This window comes from Macaca mulatta, chromosome 13 (genome assembly GCF_049350105.2).
Source record: "Macaca mulatta isolate MMU2019108-1 chromosome 13, T2T-MMU8v2.0, whole genome shotgun sequence".
Taxonomy (NCBI): domain Eukaryota; kingdom Metazoa; phylum Chordata; class Mammalia; order Primates; family Cercopithecidae; genus Macaca; species Macaca mulatta.
In genome coordinates, this window is record NC_133418.1 from 115604313 (window position 1) to 115625156 (window position 20844).

The following is a 20844-nucleotide window of genomic DNA, read 5'->3' on the forward strand; positions in this document are numbered from 1 at the left end:
GCACACTGTTTGCTAGACTGTCAATGTTCTTAGTGGACGGACAGCATGCTCTTTGTTCTTCCAGGCTCCCTGTGACCTGTTCCCCATGTCCTCCCTTCCAGGGATTAAGAGGGAGGAAGAAGTGACACAGGACAGTCCTCCCCGCGGCAGCCTGAAAGGACCTTTGTGGGAGGCCAGCATCCAGAGCAGGACAACCTCAGCAATCCTCCCAACTCCCCCTTTACCACGAAGCCCTTCAGCAAGCTGGACGTTAAAATTACAGAATCCCTAAGCTGGAAGGTACCCTTGAAGTCATCAAGGAACATCCTTAGATCAAGAAATGAGGCCGGGCGCGGTGGCTCAAGCCTGTAATCCCAGCACTTTGGGAGGCCGAGACGGGTGGATCACGAGGTCAGGAGATCGAGACCATCCTGGTGAACACAGTGAAACCCCGTCTCTACTAAAACTACAAAAAACTAGCCGGGCGAGGTGGCGGGCGCCTGTAGTCCCAGCTACTCGGGAGGCTGAGGCAGGAGAATGGCGTGAACCCGGGAGGCGGAGCTTGCAGTGAGCTGAGATCAGGCCACTGCACTCCAGCCTGGGCGACAGAGCGAGACTCCGTCTCAAAAAAAAAAAAAAAAAAGAAATGAGGCAGAGGTATTTGGGGAAATAAGGAAATAAAAGCTCCAGAGGGGCAGAAAGTAGACCCATGCCGAGTTCTGCACGGCCTCAGGGAGGTGACCCCGCACCCTGCAATAGGCATTTTGGCAATTACTATGCATAAAGGTATACAGTCATACAGTGTGCTTTACAGAAAACAGATACTGAATGAATAAATGGTTGATCTTTTATTTGTAAATGGTAGGTTCCTTAAAAGTACAGGTAAGATTGGATTTTTAAGAGTTTTATTGTAACACTGACTTCTGGTGTACAGCATTATCATCTATGTGGCCAGTCAGCTGTGGGACTTCAAACAGCCGACCTTCTGAGCCCCTCTTATGTGCCCCAGGGTGAGACTGGCTTGCATGAGGCAGCACATAGGACACAACCTCCACCTTCAAGGAGCTTATCCAATGACATCTCCTCCCTGGCAGAACCATTGTTTCTCCTTTCCTCCAGCCCATGGGCACCTTCCAGGAAGGAACTCCATAGAACCCATGGCCTATATGGAGCAGTTGCTCTAGGGAAGGAGGAAGGGAAGGAGGAAGGCTGGCCTGAACATGGCAACCACACACCAACCAAGCCCGGTGACAGCACAAACTAGAAGATGAGGAGTTGCCACTTAACTTCCCTGGAATTTGTATTCCCTATGCCCTATACTTAACTTCCCTTCCTTTGTATTTCCAATGCCCTAATCCAGACCCTTACAACCACTTCCCACGGCAGTGGCCAATGCTTCCTATTGGTCTCCCGGCCCCTAACCTTACCAGCCTGCTCCAACTCCCCCAGGATCCCAAACCATGCCAGGCCAGACCTCCCAAGCCCAGCTATGCTCATGTCACTCCCCTACGCAAAAGCCCTTAATATTTTCCCACAACCTTCTGAATCAATTTCTGACTGACATGCTCAGCCCTCTATAATCCAGCTCTGACCCACCTGTCACCTGGACTTACTCACGACCTCAGAGGTAAAATCGGGACCACAGAGGAAAAGGCAAAAGTACTTGCTTTCAGTTAATATACATTTCCTGGGGAAGAAAAGGCTGCTTCCACAGCAGCAGGTCCCTGGGTAACTACAGCAAGCAGAATGTCTAAACAGGGCCATGCGTCCTACAGACCACTAGACAAGTGTCTTTAAGGTTCCTCACAACTCAGTATTCTGGCCCAGGCTGACAGACCCTGGGACAGAGTAGATCTGTGAGACAGATCTACCCACACTCAGAGCTCTAACCAGGGTTGGGACAACTTTTTCTATAAAGGAGCAGATGATAAATATTTTAGGCTTTGCAGATTACACATACACGGTCTCTGTTGCATCTTCTTCTGGGATTTTGTTTACAACCCCTAAAAACCATTTTAAAAAACCATTTTTAGCTTACACTTTTTACATACAAAACCAGGCTGGAGCTTTGCTGACCCTGCCCTGACCAAACAGGGACAACCCTGGGTAAGCTGAACCCCATTTGCAGTGTTCCAACTTACGCACCTTGACTAAACCTAGCCCTCCCATCCCCTCCTTTGGTGAGACTCCCGCTCTACAGAAGACAAGAGAAGCCAGGACCACAGCCCAGCATGCAACGAGCGTGACAGCTGCGGGCAGGACCACCGTGCTTCCCAGATGTAGAGTACTCTGCTTCTGAGCACAGACATCCCAGGTCTGTCCCAAAGATGGATCAACGGATGGACAGAGATGGATAAATGGACAGATGGATGGATGGATGGATGGATGGATGGATGGATGGATGGATGGATAAAAAAGGACACACAAAGAGAGTCAGAAACTAATTGCTTCAAAAATTCAGAAAAGAAATTTGTTCTGATAAATGAGGAGTGTTAGGGAAGGTTCTACAGAAGAAAAGATATGATTAATTATGTTTTTCAAAGAAGAAATCAGATATTAATTGGGATGGTATATAGAGTGGAGAGTTCAATCATCCTTAAAAGATTTTCCTGCCTCTCTAATTGTTTCAAAGGATGACACGACAACCTTGATTTTGCAAACCAAAACGGATTTATTTCCAGGCATACAGCAATCCTTTGAAAGAGAAAGGTATGAAATCACAAAATCAACAAGATTAGCAGGACCTTGACAATCAACAAACATTTTCTGACAATTATGTACGCTAGGCATCATGTTGGGATTCAAAGAGAAGTAATATCTAGTCCCAACACTAGGCACACTCGGTCTGGTATGGCAGTTCCAGAGGAAAACTAAAAACTGCAAACGGGGGGATCTCTGGATTTGGAAGCTTCCTGACCCTAAAAAGGAAGTGCCAGAGTATTCAGAGGTCAAGCAGGAAGCCTCCTGCTCGGCAGCAGTCACTCACTGGGCAATCCTCCCTTCCCTCACACTGCTCAGCAATGGTTGTCCTCATCAGGTTAGGCTATGTATCCCAGAAAACATTTCCATGTTATTCCACCAAGGCCCAAATTCCATACTAAATGCCTCATTTGGGCCAACATTAAATGAAGGAATTGTTCTACAGAAATTAATTTTCTCAGTGAACTCAAGCTCATCAAAATTTGCAAAGCAAAGTTCAAAAACTATTTTCACGGATACTATCCTCAGCGGATTACGTACACCCCAGTGCACCAAAGCAGAGGATGCTGATTTTGACTATTCTTAACGACCAACCTAACATCAATAAACACGATCTGCTGTGGCTTAGTGAGACCTGCAGGAATTCCAGAGTAGGAGGTGGCCCCACCCTTCTAAGCTGGTCTAACTCTTCTCTCTCCCCCTCCATCCTATTGGCCTCAGCTGTAGGGCACGGGGTCCCTGCTGTTCCCATTTCACTACATGGTCTTTCTGGAAGCCTGAGGATGACATGACCCTGAACTACAGGGAAACAAATTGGGCTTTATAGCAGCTACTTTCTACTTCACTGGGGGTCTTTTTCTGTTTACTTCCAAGTCTAATGCACGCCCTATGGCTTCCAGCTTATTCCAGCTAATAGTACATTTTCCTTTGAAAAAACCATTAACAAATTTCTGAAACACACATTTGCTGACACTGCTACTCCCTAATTCACACCAAAATCTAACAAAGCATCAGAACCCTATAGCATTTCATGGCATATTAGGGGCAAAAATGATGCCTGCATGTTCCAGATAAGGCTTCACTGGCTTAGTATACGGACACTTGAAGGATCCAAGAAGGTTCATAAATTAAAAGAGCAAATAAAACAGGGCCCTTAAGAGATTTCATATCAGCTATGACTAAAGCAATTTTGTCATAAGATCAATCAAATCTCCTTTACTTCGTTCTGACCATAAAGAGAACTGTGCACTTCGAAAATTAAGCTCCTTCCAACATTGCTATAGAAGATAATAAATCATTTTTAAAATATAGAACAATAAACCCAGTTCTAGAAAACTGAGGGGAGTCAGAGTGGTAGGAAAGGAGGCCAACTTTAAATGTCATCCCCAAAGCAGTCGCTTGCAAGTGTGACTTGAGAGACGCAGGAAGGCCTCTGCCTAAAATCCCAAATTAAAGCAGGACTCTTGAGTCTCCTCTGGATGGAATAGGATCTTTTAAAGAGAAAACCCAGGCCCTGGAGGTTCTGGAAATAGACCAAGGCAATGAAGGTCAAGGGAAAATGAAGAGGAAAAAAGTGAGGAGGAGAGGAGAATTTTAAGCTTTGGACACTGATGAGGTTCCAGCATAAGCATCCCAGTCCCCAGGGAAAAGGCGGGACCAGGAGTGTAGACAATGGAAAGAAGGAAGATGGGAAAAGGTGAAGGACCATTTCTCCTACCCATGATTTTTACTGTGGGTGATCCCTGCTGGCGAACACACCCACCAGTACCTCTTCCAAATCAAAAGCACGCAACCTGGCGGGCTGTGACCAAGGCAAACCAAAGCTACGGGTTCTGACAGCCCAATGCTCCAGTAGTGAATACACCTCATTCCTATTTGCCAAAAAAGAAAAACAAGAGAATTCACAAGGTGAGAAAAAAAAACAGGAATCTCAATAATTACCTTTTGTCAAGAAGTGAGCAGTCTCCTGTGGGGACCAAATCAAGGCAATGTTGATAGAAAACAATCAAAACACCAGCCACACTCACCAGCAGAAACAACAGCTTGGAAAGGGTTTGCTATTGCAGAAAACATAGGAGGCCTGGCTCTAAGCCTCCTGAGTGACTACCAAGCACTGTGGCCAGACAAGGCAAATATCTAAAACCCATTTACAAATGCAAAACCATTTCCACTAACTTCCTTTGCAACTAAAGACCAAGCAAGCAAATCATCCCATTTTATCAACATGCCCAGAGGCCAAATAAATAAAACAAATTAAATACAAGAAACTGCAGCTTACATAAAAACTGATTTTTAATACTGAAGTTAATTAATACAGTTACTGAGCACCTATTCTGTGCAAATCACTGGGCATTTAAAGATGATTAAGAACTGATCCAGCAAGCAGAAAAGAAAAAGAAATAAAAAGTGCTCAGCTTATTAAAGAATAAACAAAACTGTCTCTATTTGCAGATGATATTTTGCATATTAAAAATCCTAAGGAATACACATACGTACACACAAAACTATAAAAGACAATAAACAAATTCAGCAAATTGTAGGCCATAAGATCAATATACAAAAAGTTAACTGTATTTCTATACACTAACAATGAATAATCCAGAAATGAAATTAGGAAAACAATTCCACTCACATCAAAAAAAAGTACTTAGGAACAAATTTAACATAAGTGTAAGATTTGTACATTAAAAACTACAAAACATCACTGAAAGAAATTTAAGACAAGAAAATGAGGCCGGGTGCAAGTGGCTCACGCCTATAATCCCAGCACTTTGGGAGGCAGAGGTGGGCGGATCACCTGAGGTCAAGGATTCAAGGCCAGCCTGGCCAATAGGGTGAAACCCCATCTCTACTAACAATACAAAAATTAGCCGGGTGTTGGGGCGGGCACCTGTAATCCCAGCTACTCGGGAGGCTGAAGCAAGAATTGCTTGAACCCAGGAGGCAAAGGGTGCAGTGAGCCAAGATCGCGCCATTGCACTCCAGCCTGGGCAACAGAGGAAAATTCCGTCTCAAAAAAAAAAAGAAAAGAAAAGAAAAGAAAATGAAAAAAACTCCCAAGTTCAAAGATAGAAGATGTTATGATAGATTGTTAAGATGTCTATACTCCCCAAATTGAACTACAGTGTCAACATAACCTCGATGAAAATCTCAGCTGGCTTTTTTGCAGAAATCGAAAAGCTGATCCTAAAATTCACATGGAAATGCAAGAGACCCTCAATAGCCAAAACAACCTTGGAAAAGAAAAACAAAGTTGGAAGACTCATACTTCCTGATTTCCAAACATACCGTAAGGCCTATAATTAATTAAGGCTTTATGGTACCAGCATAAAAGATAGGCATAAAGATCAATGGAACAGAACTGAGGGTCCAGAAATAAACCCATATATCAAAAGTAAATCAATTTTTAAAAAGGACGCCAAGAGAATTCAAGAAGAAAAGAAAAGTCTTCCCAAGAAATGGTGCCGGGACAACGATATATCCACAATCAAAAGAATGAAGTTGGACCCCCACCTCACCTCATATACAAATATTAACTTAAAACAGATCAAAGACCTAAATGTAAGAACTGAAATTATAAAATGGAAGAAAATACAGGTGTAAATCTTTGTGACTCTGTGTTATGCAACCAAAGGAAAAATGACTATTCTGGATGTCATCAAAATTAAAAACATTTGTCCTTTGAAGGACACCATCAAGTGAGTGAAAAAACAATCTACAAAATGAAAATTATTACTTGCAAATTATATATCTGATCCGGGTCTAGTGTACAGAATATATGAAGTAATCTTACAACGCAACAATAAAAAGACAAATAATCCAATATAAACATGGCAAAGGCTTTGAATAGACAGTTCTCCAAAGAAGATACACACAGCCATGGGCATGTAAAACAATGCTCAAAATCATTAGTCATCCATCAGAGAAAGACATATCAAACCCACCACTTCACACCCACTAAGATGGGTGTAATAAAAAAGACAGACAATAACAAGAGTTGATAAGGATGTGGAGAAATTGGAACCCTTACACATGGCTGGTAAAAACGTCATGTGGTGCAGCCTCTTTGGCAAACAGTTTGGCAGCTCCTCAAAAAGTTAAACTGACTTTAAAAAGTTTAAGTTTAAAAAGTTAAAGTGACTTAGCAATTCCACTGCTAGGTATATACCCAAGAGAACTGAAAATGTATGTCTACACTAAAACTTGTAGTAGAATATTCACAGGATTATTCATGATCGCCTAAAAGTGGAAGCAACCCGAATGCCCATCAACTGATGAATAAATAAACAAAATGTGTCATACACATATGACAGAATATTATTCAGCCATAAAAATAAATAAAGTACAAATCCATGCTATGATTTGGATGAATCTTAAAAACATTAGGCTACATAAAGGAAGCCGGACACAAAAGGCCACATATTATATGATTCCATACATGAAACGACCAGAATAGGCAAATCCACAGAGACAGAAAGTAGATGAGTGACTGCCAAGGACTCGGGTACAGGGGACTAGGGAATGACTCCTACTGGGTATGGGGTTTCTTTTTGGTGATGAAAATGATCTGGAATTAAATAGTGGTGATGGCTACACAACTTTGCGAATACACTAAAAACCACTTAGTTGGACACTTTAAAATGGTGAATTTTATGGTATATGAATTTTATCTCAATTTTTTTAAAAAAGCAACAACAACACAAAGTAAGTTTCTCAGGATGCTATAGAAAGGTTTTTTCAAAAATAAATAATTCAACTTGAGGATATGATTCAGCGACCATGTTGTCTTTTCAGGGCTATCAACAAGCCATTCCTGGCTGATTTTTGTTCCTATCATTTATTCCAGGGCCTTTTCACATCCAGTATATATGAATACAAAGAACTATGGAATTTTTAGGTCAGGGAGGATGGTCAGAGAACACCTAGTCCAAATCTCTCATGTTAGAGACCAGATACACAGTTAACTGGCTCAAGGTCACAATAAGGTGACCTTGTAACTCCGATTCCGCTCTCCTAACTACTCCCTGGCTAGATCTTTCTGCTCCACAACATAAACACAACCGAACCACAGGGCAAATGTGAAAACCACTGCTTCACAACACACAGGACATCTTCCAACGATGAGAACACTGGCTCCCCGCAAAATCTAGGGAAGCTCACTAGATATAAGAAAATCAGTATTTTCTTAAAGTTCAACAGTCCACATTACTCAATGACCACAAAACCCGGTGATCATCACTGATACAACCTGCTTTTCACCAGAGAAGCAAAGCACAACAAAGTTTTAATTAAGAGACCAAGGAAAGCAGCAAAGACTGCAAAAAAGACCGCTCCGAGGCAAGACGGAGGCAAGACGGATGGCAAACAACACGGCCTCATTCAGCCCAAACTCAAACCGGCAAGGCACCCATTGGGATTCCAGCTCAAGTACCAACCACCACATCAACTCCAATGATACCTGCAAGGAGAGAATCTTCAAAGAAGGTGATGAAAGAGGTAAAGTTCACTCTGAGCTCTAACTTCTTAGAAAGTATAAATATTAATAGCCAAGATAAAGAAAAAACCAGAGAAGGTGACCAAAATAAGCAAGGGTGTCAAGAGGCAGGGGAAGTGTTGCAGACAGCAGCAGACATGGAAGGTCAAGAGCTGGAAAGACTGGACTCATCACATCCAACCCTCCGTGTTACAAATGACGAACTGGGGCAGGACCACTGAAGTCACCTGCTCCAAGGTCCAAGAGCTGGTAACAGATTCAGGCTATCAGGGGAATACAACACAAGGCCTTAACATTCTCCCTTTCTTTCAAAACCTCTCCAAACTCCCCTAACTGTTAAGAGGGAGCTGACTTATCTCCACCCAAATCCACCTAGACATGCCACATCCATGATTCACCCTTCAGTGGCAATATCAAAATACAATTTGCTGAAATGAAGGGAATACTCTTACGGGTCTGGGTGGCTCCTAGTCCTTTTCATACAGTGACAGTGTTCTTGGCCCCTCAGCTCTAAGGGGGCCACTCGGTCAAGGTCAAATTAATAAACACCTCTGATGCTAAGTGCCTCCCCAGGGGTTAGTGTCTGATGACCTCCAGGTAATCACATTCAGCAACAATGGGGACTGCAGGTGATCAACCACCATCATTACCCTGCACTAAGGAAACCCACAGAAAAACCTACAGAGAAATCTTCCCAGGCAACAGCGAGACTGGCAGGTGAGGCATTAAAAGATCAACAGGAGGGGACCTCCTCCACAGCACTGGGATTCTTACTCTATCAATTGCTGGTTGTGGAACGTGGAACCTGGAGGCATGTCCCTATAGCACCAACCTCAAGACTATTGAGGGGATCAAATCATCAGTTTAAAACACAGCACAGTCCTTAACACACAATTAAAGCTCAGAGAAATGTCAGCACTGTCACCATTATTGTTTTCATTAAAAAAAAAAAAAAAAAAAAAAGCCAGGCGCGGTGGCTCACGTCTGTAATCCCAGCACTTTGGAAGGCCAAGACGGGCGGATCACGAGGTCAGGAGATCGAGACTATTCTGGCTAACACAGTGAAACCCTGTCTCTACTAAAAATACAAAATAATAGCCCAGCGTGGTGGTAGGCGCCTGAAGTCCCAGCTACTCGGGAGGCTGAGACAGGAGAATGGCATGAACCCGGGAGGCTGAGCTTGCAGTGAGCCAAGATCATGCCACTGCACTCCAGCCTGGGTGACAGAGCGAGACTCTGTCAAAAAAAAAAACCTCTAAGAACAAGATTTCTTCTGAGAAGCTGGGGAAAGAGATCCCGACAATCCTGACTGCCTGGCTAGAATCCTAAAAGACAAGGGAATTCATCATGAGAGAGAACTGTCTTCATCAACCACCTGATTTTATTGAGAAAGCCATCTTCAGCATGGAGTGGAAAAAATGACATCATTAATAACACCGTTGGCAGGGAAGGCCTCCTGCCAGGGTGTCAGCAATGCCCCTGGCCACTCCGCTCTGCGGGGCTGGGCATGTCGGCAGAGCAGTGAGGAGACGAAAGAAGAACAATTTCTGTAGCAAGGAGGACAGATGAGGCAAACAGGAAATGAGAAGCAACAAGGATTTGCCAGAAGCACCCACTCAAGCAATGCAATAGCTCCAACTTTCTAACACTAACAGCAAAGGAGGGCGTGCTGGCTACAGAGGCTGCAACACCAAGGGCCCTGGTTGGCACAGGCTCTACAGAGGCTGTTGGCTGCTAAAAGAAATAGCAGACTCTGGTGTCAAAATGCTTGATTTGAATGAATCCTGGCTTCATCACTTCCTAGCTCCATGAACTTGGTAACGTGGCCTAATTTCGCTGGACCCTATAGCATTTTGGTAATAACTAAATGAGTTAATAATTGATATATGTAAAGAATTTAAAGCATGCCTGGCACACAGTAAGTGCCCCATAAACGTTAGAAAAGACAAGGGGGAGGCTGGGCACGGTGGTTGGCTCCTATAATACCAGCACTTTGGGAGGGCAAGGCAGGAGGATCGCTTGAGTCTAGGAGTTCAAGACCAGCCACGGGCAACATGGTGAAACCCTCTCCACAAAAATTACAAAAATTAACCAGGGGCCGGGCATAGTGGCTCACACTTGTAATCCCAGCACTTCGGGAGGTCGAGGTGGGTGGATCACTTGAGGTCAGGAGTTCAAGACCAGCCTGGCCAACATGGCAAAACCCTGTCTCTACTAAAAATACAAAAATTAGCTGGGTGTGGTGGTGGGCACCTGTAATCTCAGCTAGTCAGGAGGCTGAGGCACAAGAATCACTTGAACCTGGGAGGCGGAGATTGCAGTGAGCCGAGATGGCGCCACTGCACTCCAGCCTGGGTGACAAAGCGAGACACTATCTCAAAAATAATAATAATGATTAATAAATAAATAATTAACCAGGAATGGTGGGGCACACCTGTAGTCCCAGCTACACAGGAGGCTGAGACAGGAGGATCGCTTGAGCCCAGGAGGTCAAGGTTGCAGTGAGCCAAGATAGCACCACTGCTTTCCAGCCTGGGCCACAGAGCCAGATTCTGTCTCAAAAAAAAAAAAAAATCAACTGACATTAACTTCAACCACACTCTGGATACCCCCAATACACTCTTGCTCAGCAGCATCATTTCAAATAAATACCCTCACCGAAAACAGCACACACTGCAAAGTCTCCCTTAAAATTCTGGGTAGGTGGTGCCCATGAATCTTCTGGTGCTTCACAATGGAACTTGCCCTGCAGAATCAAGGGCAGTACATGCCGTGTGAGACAAACAAGAAAGGCATACATAGGAGAGCTGGGTTGTAGGACCCACCCAGCTCAGAATCCTAATTACAGGATTTAGAAGGTCCAATTCACAGCTCTCCTGAACTCTTGAGGCATGCACAAGTATATGAACTAACCTGTGGGATCAGATGAGAAGCTGCCAAGCCATAACCCTGAAAGAACAGAGGGCACCCCACGGATGTAAAACCACAGCGGATGGCTCCCTGCCAAGAGCGCTTCTAAACACCTTTAGCGCCTCATAATTCTAACACTGGCCTGAGGTGCAACTCTTCTCAGCTAGACTCTTAGAACCGATTCATGGCAATGACAGCATAATAATTACGAGATATAATAATTATATTTAACAAACAGAGTTGTTAAAGAATCCATCACTCTAAAAAAAAACTAGCTAAACAAAACTTACCATCAAGCCTGAAATTCTCAGTCTGAATTCAGGGGGTCCATAAACTTGGATTGGAAAAAAAAAAATTTATCTGTATTTTCATTAGGGTCTAACTGAAATTTATCATATCTTTCGATTACAAATGTAAACAACACGTGCTAATATTATCAATACTTGCAACTCTAATAAAAGATACATGAATATTACATTATATTTATTAGAAATATCTCATATCAATATCTCAAATATCATCAATATCTCAAATAAAGGTATTTATTAGACCAACCACGAAATCTTGTTACTAAATGCTTTAGTAAAGAAGCATTATAAGCATGGCAAAAACTTTTTAAACATTCTGCTAACTGAATTTCAATATACAGTCGTGCTCCACATAATGACATTTCAGTCAACAATGAACCACACACACGACTTCTCATAAGATTATAAGAGGGATTTTTATCATCTTTTCTATGTTTAGATACACAAATACTTGCCATATACAAATACTGTAACTGTGTCACAGTTACCACAGTATTCAATACAGTGGCATGCTGTACAGGTTTGGAGCCTGGGAGCAGTAGGTTCTTAGCACATAGCCTAGGTGTCTACATGCCATCTGGGTGTGTGTAAAGTGCACTCTAGGATGTTCGTACCACAAAGAAATCTTTAAACGATGCATGTTCGTCATCAAGCAATGCATGACTGTAATTAGTTTCCTTTGAAATCTTATTTTGTTCTATGCATTAAAACATTGTCCTGAAGAGGCAGACCACCTTCACCAGAGTGTCAAAGGGAGCCATGGCACAAAAAAGGTTAACAGGATGAAACAGGACTGCACATAAAACATGAGATTAGGCCGGGCGCGGTGGCTCAAGCCTGTAATCCCAGCACTTTGGGAGGCCGAGATGGGCGGATCACGAGGTCAGGAGATCGAGACCATCCTGGCTAACACGGTGAAACCCCGTCTCTACTAAAAATACAAAAAACTAGCCGGGCGAGGTGGCGGGCGCCTGTAGTCCCAGCTACTCGGGAGACTGAGGCAGGAGAATGGCATAAACCTGGGAGGCGGAGCTTGCAGTGAGCTGAGATCCGGCCACTGTACTCCAACCTGGGCGGCAGAGCAAGACTCCGTCTCAAAAAAAAAAAAAAAAAAAAAAAAAAAACATGAGATTATTAAGTGCTTTATATGGAAGGAGCTAGTCCTGTCCACTTTTTTTCTTTTTTTTTTTAAGACGCCCAGGCCATCCTGTCCACTTTTACATCCCTGGCACCTGGCATTGACAACATATGGTAGGGGTCCAATATACCATTTATGAGTGGAGAAACTCAATCAGTCAAATCCCTTCACAGAAATGACCATCATCATAAAAATACAGCCCAAGCATTCCAGCTCGGGTTGGTGGTCTGTTTATTCCAAGACATTGATGATATGATAAAAACGATAATGGTATAAAAAGCACCTGGAAGGGCAGCCAGGAGCAGCGGCTCACGCCTATAATCCCAGCACTTTGGGTGGGTGGATCACCTAAGGTCAGGAGTTCAAGACCAGCCTGGCCAACATGGTGAAACCCCATCTCTACTAGTACAAAAATTAGCCAGGCACGGTGTCAGGCACCTGTAATCCCAGCTACTCAGGAGGCTGAGGCAGGAGAATCCTCCTTGAACCCAGGAGGCAGAGGTTGCAGTGAGCCGAGATCGTGCCACTACACTCCAGCCTGGGTAAGAGAGCGACACTTCATCTCAAACAAACAAACAAACAAACAAAAAAGACAAAAAGTACCTGGAAGGGCCCTAGCAATCCACTTGAAGGCCACATTACACAGAAAAGACATAAGCAAAGGAGGTAGGTTCAGATCATGGAACGTCACCTCTCTTTAGTAGGGAAAGAAAGAGGAGTGTTTGGGGAGCTGAAATGGGGACAGCATCCCAGGTACCTGACAATGCCCAGAAATATCACCTGCTATAGTCTGCCCAGAAACAGCAGAGGGTCGCACGAGCAGACCCCTCTGTCCCAGTCTATGCAGCCATGCTTCTCTCTTTCCCTGGGCCCCAGTCTATGCAGCTATGCTTCAATCTTTCCTTGACTGACCCTGGAACTGGTCCCAACACAAGTCCTATACCAGTCACATCAAGCAGCACAGAGTTGGCCTGGATTCTGACACTAAGTAGCTCTAGACAGCACCAGCTTCACCGTGGGGAAGCTAGAAGGTCTGTTCAGAGGGCTTGGATGAATTGAGCTTGGCTGTTGCCTTGTTCGGGGCAGCTCTGTTGGGTCTACCTCTATGCCAACAGCACACAATCATGACAATCCATCAGCAGGTTTGGACCCCTCTTCTTGTACAATGGACCTCAACCGGGCCACTTACCACCATCCCCCCTGCTACCTCCTCGTCCAAGACCCTCTTGCCTGGATGACTACAATAGCCCCTCACGCAGCAACTGGTCTCCCTCTTTCCTTTCATGCCCTGCTAGTCTATTTTTCCCTAGAACAACCACAGTGAAGTCTTTAAAATGTAAATCGGACCATGTTATTCCCTGCTGAAAACCCTTCAACAGCTTCCCATCACAACAGAACAAAATCCAAATTCCTTCCTCAAGATGGACAAGGCCCTGTGTGACCTGGCGCTGCCCACCCCTCTGCCCGCTGTCTCTCATCCTTCTCTCCCTCACCCACTCCCCCCCCACACCCTGACCTTCCTTCAGTCCTTCCGTGATCCCGCCCATTGGCATTTCAGGGCCTTTTCCCAAGCTGTTCTATTCCCACATCTTCTGTGACTGGCTTCCTCTCTGCATTCCAGCCTGCTCAAATGTCACCTCTGCAGAGAGGCTTTTCCTGATTTTGGTTTCCTAATCTCCAGAACCACTTTGTATCTCCATGATATGCATGACTTTCCCTTACAGCACTTATCAACTGCCTAAGGTTATATTACATAACTGTCTATCAGTGATTATCAACCCTATTTGGGAGGAGCCTTTAAAAAATGCCAAGGCTCCAGAGCCCGCCCAGACCAATTTAAGTCAGAATTCTAGGGAGTGGAGCCAGGCAGCTCTGCTTCACAAACGCCCAAGCAACTCCAGTGTGCAGCCCGGGTTCCATCTAGAACAGTGCTTCGCAAGCTCTCACGTGTCTGTGGTGTATGTGGGGATGCTGTAAAAATTCAGGTCCTGGGTGGAACCTGGGGCTCTGCATTTCAGCAAGCTTCCAGGGGATGCCTCTGCTGCTGGTTGCTGAACCAATATGGTAGCCACCAGCCACGTGTAGCTACTAAGCAGATACGGCAGCTGAGAGCTGGATTTGTCTTAGGCTGCCTCATCAGACAGTGCAGGCCTAAAATGCATGTATATGCTCCACAAAGGAAGGCACTGGCGCCTGGAAACATGGGGTGCACGGGAAGAATTAAGGATCACTCCAAATTCTTGGTCTCAGCAGCCTTCTGGAGACCAGGTGACTGTGAAAATCCCACCACAGAGGCTGAGTTGGCTGCCACCTTAGGACTAGATCAATATTTACCTAAGGCAAGGAGGCAGGTACAAAAGACCACAATGAACCAGCTTAGTGCCTTAGCATTTGGTAACCCACAGGTAACTGCCTGGACTTCAAGACTCAATCAATGGCACGATATCATACAAGGCCCTCCCTCACCACAGCCCCAGGCCCTGGGACCCCTTGCACCCTTGCACATCCACAGGACTCCGGGCATTCCTACAGCTGTGGTCCTCACATTTTTTATATTGATTTGTTTACAGGATTAGGATTCTGTTCCTCTTGCTGGACTGCAGGTCCCTTCAAAGAGAGAACATATTCTTCCTGGTGTTCTATTCCTGCCACCTCACACATAGCCTAGCACACTGAAGGACTCAGGAATCCTGAGTGCATGGCAGGACCTGGAACCCACGAGGAGTGGCATCAGTACTTCTACCATTGATCCTAAGAAGGAAACTGAATTCAGCATTCACCGGAGGGCAGGGAGGAAGGCTCACATATGAAGAGAAAATGGCTTCCTTAAGTGATTCAAAATTTTCTGAAATTCAAATTTCAGAACATAGTTTAAAACGTGGCCCTGTTTGACCCATCAAAGCTCACTTCCAAAAACATGAATGCTCTGGGCAAGGAGGTGATGTCCTTCTGAAGACAGCAAGAATCTGTTCATCTGGGGACTTGGAGGAGCTGTTTTTCAAACAAGTCACAAAGGGCTAACATTCAGAATCACATTCTTGCCAAAAAGCACGTAGGCCTGGTTCCCACTGTTGCTGCTAGGAGGGGTCTGGTCCCATGGACGGCAGGGCCCCTGGGAGCCGGCAGGCCCAGATGCTCACCCCACCCCTGCAGTTAGAACCCTGTGCTTATGACAGCAATGGGATTGCCAAGGTAACCAAGGACAACAAAGTAGAGAATTACGGCCCCGGAAGGAAGTAGATTAAATTTTAATACTTACAAGTCAACATCAAATTTATTTTTAAAACTACATCAATGCCAAATAAGCAAGGCAGAATGGATGGTGCTATAAAGGAGGGTCTAACTAAAAACACGAATATTCCAAATATGTATACAATTTTTCCCTATTTTGAGAATATTTCAAAGTGCCCAGAGGCTCCAAGAAACCAAAAAAAAAGAAGAAAAAAAAAGAAACAAAAAAACCCTCACTTTTCAAATTTCTGTCACAACTACTTATTTTTCCATTATTTCCAAAAGCACAGGACAGACTCTGGTTGCAGCACCAGACTTTGCTAAGTTTGCTAAAATTGTACAAAATGATGACTTGAACCAGAGAAGGTGGTCAAGTGAAAATTATAAAACACAGGTATGCTCTCACCAGCTGTCAGGACAACAAACTTTTTTTTTTTTTTTTTTGAGACAGCATTTTACTCTTGTTGCCCAGGCTGGAGTACAATGGTGTGATCTTGGCTCACCGCAACCTCCACCTCCTGGGTTCAGGTGTTTCTCCTGCCTCAGCCTCCCAAGTAGCTGGGATTACAGGCATGCACCACCACACCCAGCAAATTTTGTATTTTTAATAGAGACGGGGTTTTTCCATGTTGGTCACGCTGGTCTCGAACTCCCAACCTCAGTGATCTGCCCGCCTTGGCCTCTCAAACTGCTGGGATTACAGGCGTGAGCCACCACATCTGGCCTGACAACAAACTTTTAAAAAATACACATGGGTTAACAGATACACGGTAGTGTTTCATTCACTCACCCATTCAGCCATTCAGTCATTTCCCTGACACTTCCCCCATGTAAATCCCATCCTCACTCTAAAAGCCCTCACTGGGGCCTGTGGACTCACTATATAATCCAGTAACCAATTGTCTGGCAGCTTCTGTGCTGTGTATTATCTCACTAAAACCTCACCCCAATCCTCTGAAGTTGACAGGTATTATTACCCAGACTTTAAAGCTGAGGAAAATGAGAAAATGTTAGGCATCTCACTCAAGTTCACTCAGCTGGCAAGTGGTGGAGTCTGAACTTGAACCCAGGTCAATCTGACAAAGGAGTAATTTAGAGAATTCAGCATTATGAAAAGTAACAGGAAGCAGCATGGTTTCTGAAAGCAGCAGGAGCCAAGTTCAAAGTCCACTTCAGAGCCCTATAACCTTTAGCAAATTACTTAACCTCTCTGAGCCTCAATTTCCTCACCTATAAAGCAGAGATAAGGACTGAATACAATACCTGTGAGTTTCATAGTACAGGATAGGGACCCACAGTTACTATAATAATATGCCAGCAACAAGTATGCAAATCAAAACAGTACATTTTAACTGTAAAATGATTTTTTGGCAGATATAACCTACATTACAAATAACAGATTCAAAAAGGTTTATCAGTTTAAAATTAGTTTGCTGGCTGGGCGTGGTGGTTCATGCCTGTAATCCCAGCACTTTGGGAGGCCAAGGCAGGTAGATCACCTGAGGTCAAGAGTTTGACACCAACCTGACCAACATGGTGAAACCCCGTTTCTACTAAATACAAATAATTAGCTGGGCATGGTGGCACATGCCTGTAATCCCAGCTACTTGGGAGGCTGAGGTAGGAGAATCGCTTGAACCTGGCAGGCAGAGAGTGCAGTGAGCCAAGACTGAACCACTGCACTCCAGCCTGGGCAACAAGAGCGAAACTACATCTCAAAAAATAAATAAATAAATAAATACAAAATTAGTTTGCTAGTTCCATGATTCATTTGTTTAAAAATAAGACCAAGAGCTTGCAAATTTTATTTTATTTGTTAAATGAGTAACTTTATGTCATGATACCCTCTCACGTTTCATCTCAGTATGAGAAGATTTTTGTTTAAAACCAAAATACTGTACGCATCATTTGTTATTAAACCATATACAGAACAAGTTTTGGTAATAGAAAGGAACATTAGACACCCTGGGAAAGAGCATTATTTAAAAATCCACATCGATTTACCTCAGAAAGTGAACAACTTTCAAATTTAGTTATAAAACCAAGCTCACACGTACCATCATCATAGCACGTATGTAGATTTGCTTAAAGTGAAATAAACCTGAAATGATTTTAATTTGTCCATTTTCAGACTTGAACCAAATCTTGGGCTTAGACGGCAACATGAAGCAAGCTTGCAATTTAATGAAATGACCAAATCCAGTCTCTTTGTAATCTGCTCAGTAACTGAGCTCTAGGGTAATCTCCTGCACAGCATACAAAAAGAGCTTTGGAATTACACACTGTAAACTAAAATTAATCAAAGAAAGTGTATGCCAATTTTAATAGCAATTCCTATTTGCTTGGCTTTCCAACATCTGCCAATGCTAATAATATTTAACTGACAAACTGCAGTGGGGAAAAGCAACAGAACTTTAAACATAATCAAGCTTTCTAAAGAAAGACATCATGCACAATGCTTCCTTCCCTTAAGAAATATTCAGCTACCTTTTTGGTTGCAATCATTCCATAAACATTATTAATGGTGTATTCTCAAAACACTGTGCTTTTTAACCGGCACTTAGGAAAAAAATTCATTCACCCATCCCCATCTGCCTCATTTGAAGGCATCATTTTTAAGCCTTGCTGCTAAAAGTAGAATTAAGTGATCTGGGGAATCACCGAACTCATAGGAAAGGTTTACATGCAGCTCTCTTCCGCCAAATTAAATGGAGAGAAGGCAGGCTACCCAAGCTATATTAACAGCATTCAGAATGCTGAATCTGTTACTTTTGATTCCCTTTTATTGACTGTTTACAGCTACAAAGAAAAAATTTTTCCATTAAGGGAAAACATTCTGGATTTTTTTTTCAATTCTTAACAGCAGATGCTTTGTTCAAATGGGCAAAAAAAAGAAAAAAGAAAAAAGAAAAATAATAATGCCATTGCTTCCTTTAAAGCTCTTTGGTGACTTCCCCTCAAGCCTGCTAGCCCAGGCGTTTTCTGCTGAAATACCTGCAAAACCCAATTTTAAAACTGTAACCTGACATTCTGGCCAAGAGACATTTAATCATGGATTCACTATCGCCACATGTGTGGCTTATAAACCTGTTCTGAGTCGAGCAGAGTGCTAAGCACTTCACATAGTCTCTGATCCTGGAAAGGATGCATTACTAATCCCGTTTGGTGGGTAAGGAAAAGGAGGACTGAAGGTGACGATGTGCCTCAAACCACAGCCAACGGTGGCCCCTGGACTCACAGCCTGCCCATTTCCCCACGGTTTTAATTTTCAACCAAGCTTCTTCGTTCCTACGTGTTCCTCTCCCCAGGACCTGGAGAGCGTGCTAGTTAGCAGCTAGGCGTGATGACTTTGCACCTTGAAAGCACTTTACTAAAACCAGGCCTTTTCCAGGTTGAGGGGAAGGGTGGCACCCCGGATTCAAGCAGGTGAGACCCAGGTAACCGGGGAGCGGCTCCTGGAGGCCTCTTGGACCCAGAAGCGCCGACTCTCACACACCTTGCCCGCAGTTCCTTCTCCGGGCACGGGTGGAGCGCAGCCAGGCCGCCCTGGCTGAGGCGGGCATGCCTTCCCAGGCAGCCCGGGATGCCCCGGACCCGCGGGCCCGAGGGTGGGGGCCCTGCAGGGCTCGGGGACTGCGGCGGGGAGCTCGGAGAGCGGAGCTGCCCCCGCCGCGCCACTTCAAGAACAAGTTGGTAAGGTCCGCGCCGGGGACCAAGGACCCCGGGCGGCGGCGGGCGGCGGTGGGCAGCGGGATCCCCACAGCTCGCCGCAGACCCCGACTCTGGCCAAAGTTGGCCGCGCTGCGGGGAAAGGACCAGGCCGGGGAACCCCGCGAGGGCCACGAGGCCGAGAGAGGGGAGGTCTTACAGAGGCCCAAGGTGGCCATCACCCATCTCCTCCGAGCCACCTAGGCGGGAACAAAGGGCTTCTGTCTCGGGCAGGGTTGGCCCGGCCGCGTCCGGCTTCGGAGCAAAGAAAGTTTTCCCGGGATGCGGATGCGGGAGCGGCGGGCGGGGCTCGGGCGCGGGATACCTGCGGCCGGAGCCGCCGCACAGGCCGCCTCACCTCCTCGATGGCCGCCACGGTGTTCCGGCACTGCGCCGTGCGGGTGGTGAAGCTGGAGGCCGTGGGCGCCTTGTAGTCCTCATGGGTCTCGGCCACGAATTCCGACACGGAGATCTGGTCCGGCATCGCCTCGGCGCGAGGGCGCTGGCGCACGGCCGCGTGGGCGCCGCCGCCTCAACCGCCGCCGCGGGCTCCGACCGCCGCTCGGACGCCGCCGCTGCCGCCGCCGCTCCGGCCCGCGGACAAAGGGGAGAGGCGGGCGCGGGAGCCGCGCGGGGCCTGGCGGCGGAGCAGAGGCGGCGCGCAGCCCCGCGCAGCTCGGCCGGTCCGCCTGCCTGCGCGCCGAGGGCTCCGCGTCCGCCGCCGCCGCCGCGTCCTCTCAGAGCGAGCCCCGAGGCGGGCGCGCACAGCCGGCGGGAACTACCCGCCACCCAGCCGCGGGCCCCGACGCCTCCCGCGGAGAGGGGCGGGTCCGGACCGGGGGCGGCGGCCGGCCGGGCGTGGGGCGGGGCGGCGGGAGGACCGGGCCGCCAATCGGCGCGCTCGCCGCTGCCGCGCCGCCGGGAAGCGGAGCCCGCAGGAAGGAAGGCGGCGCGCGCCCCGGCCCGCCGAGCCGTTCCTGGCCGCCGCGCGCCGCATTGTCTGGGCGTTCGGGGCCCCGCGCGCCGCACCCATACCCCGCCCCCGGCCGGCGAGGGTGCGTGTGGAGGCCCCGACTCCGACCCGCGGCCGGCGAGGGTGCGTGTGGAGGTGCGCTCGGCCGGAGTCCGGCCCTGTGCGCGCCAACCACCCCCCGCCCATGGCGTGGAGCACCTCTGGGCTCCCCACTTGAACGGCGGGCCGCGCCGGCCCATGAGGAAAGCGGGGTGCGGAGCTCGCCCCCTGCCGGAGGATGCGCTCCGCCCGCGGGCACCCTGTGGGGACCACAGCCGGACGCCAGAAGTGACCAAACCGTGAATGTGCGCGTTGCGTGCAGTCATTGCATCCTCGCAGCCCTAGGAGTCAGATGAAGAGATGG

At 46.4% G+C, this 20844-nt stretch overlaps 1 protein-coding gene across 4 annotated transcripts in view; it reads right to left on the reverse strand.

The window, feature by feature from the left end:
* The window catches only part of ASAP2 (ArfGAP with SH3 domain, ankyrin repeat and PH domain 2), a 203160-nt gene extending 182912 nt beyond the window's left edge, over positions 1–20248 (reverse strand). For 2 of the 4 annotated variants that reach the window (XM_015111666.3, XM_015111664.3), the window contains exon 1: positions 19827–20248. In XM_015111666.3, the coding sequence (XP_014967152.1) occupies positions 19827–19952 (126 nt within the window). In that variant the 5' untranslated portion in view covers positions 19953–20248. Of the gene's footprint in view, positions 1–19793 lie in introns of all 4 variants that reach the window. The other 2 variants (XM_077960160.1, XM_077960158.1) reach the window with 1 other exon arrangement.
* Positions 20249–20844: the final 596 nt, after the last annotated feature.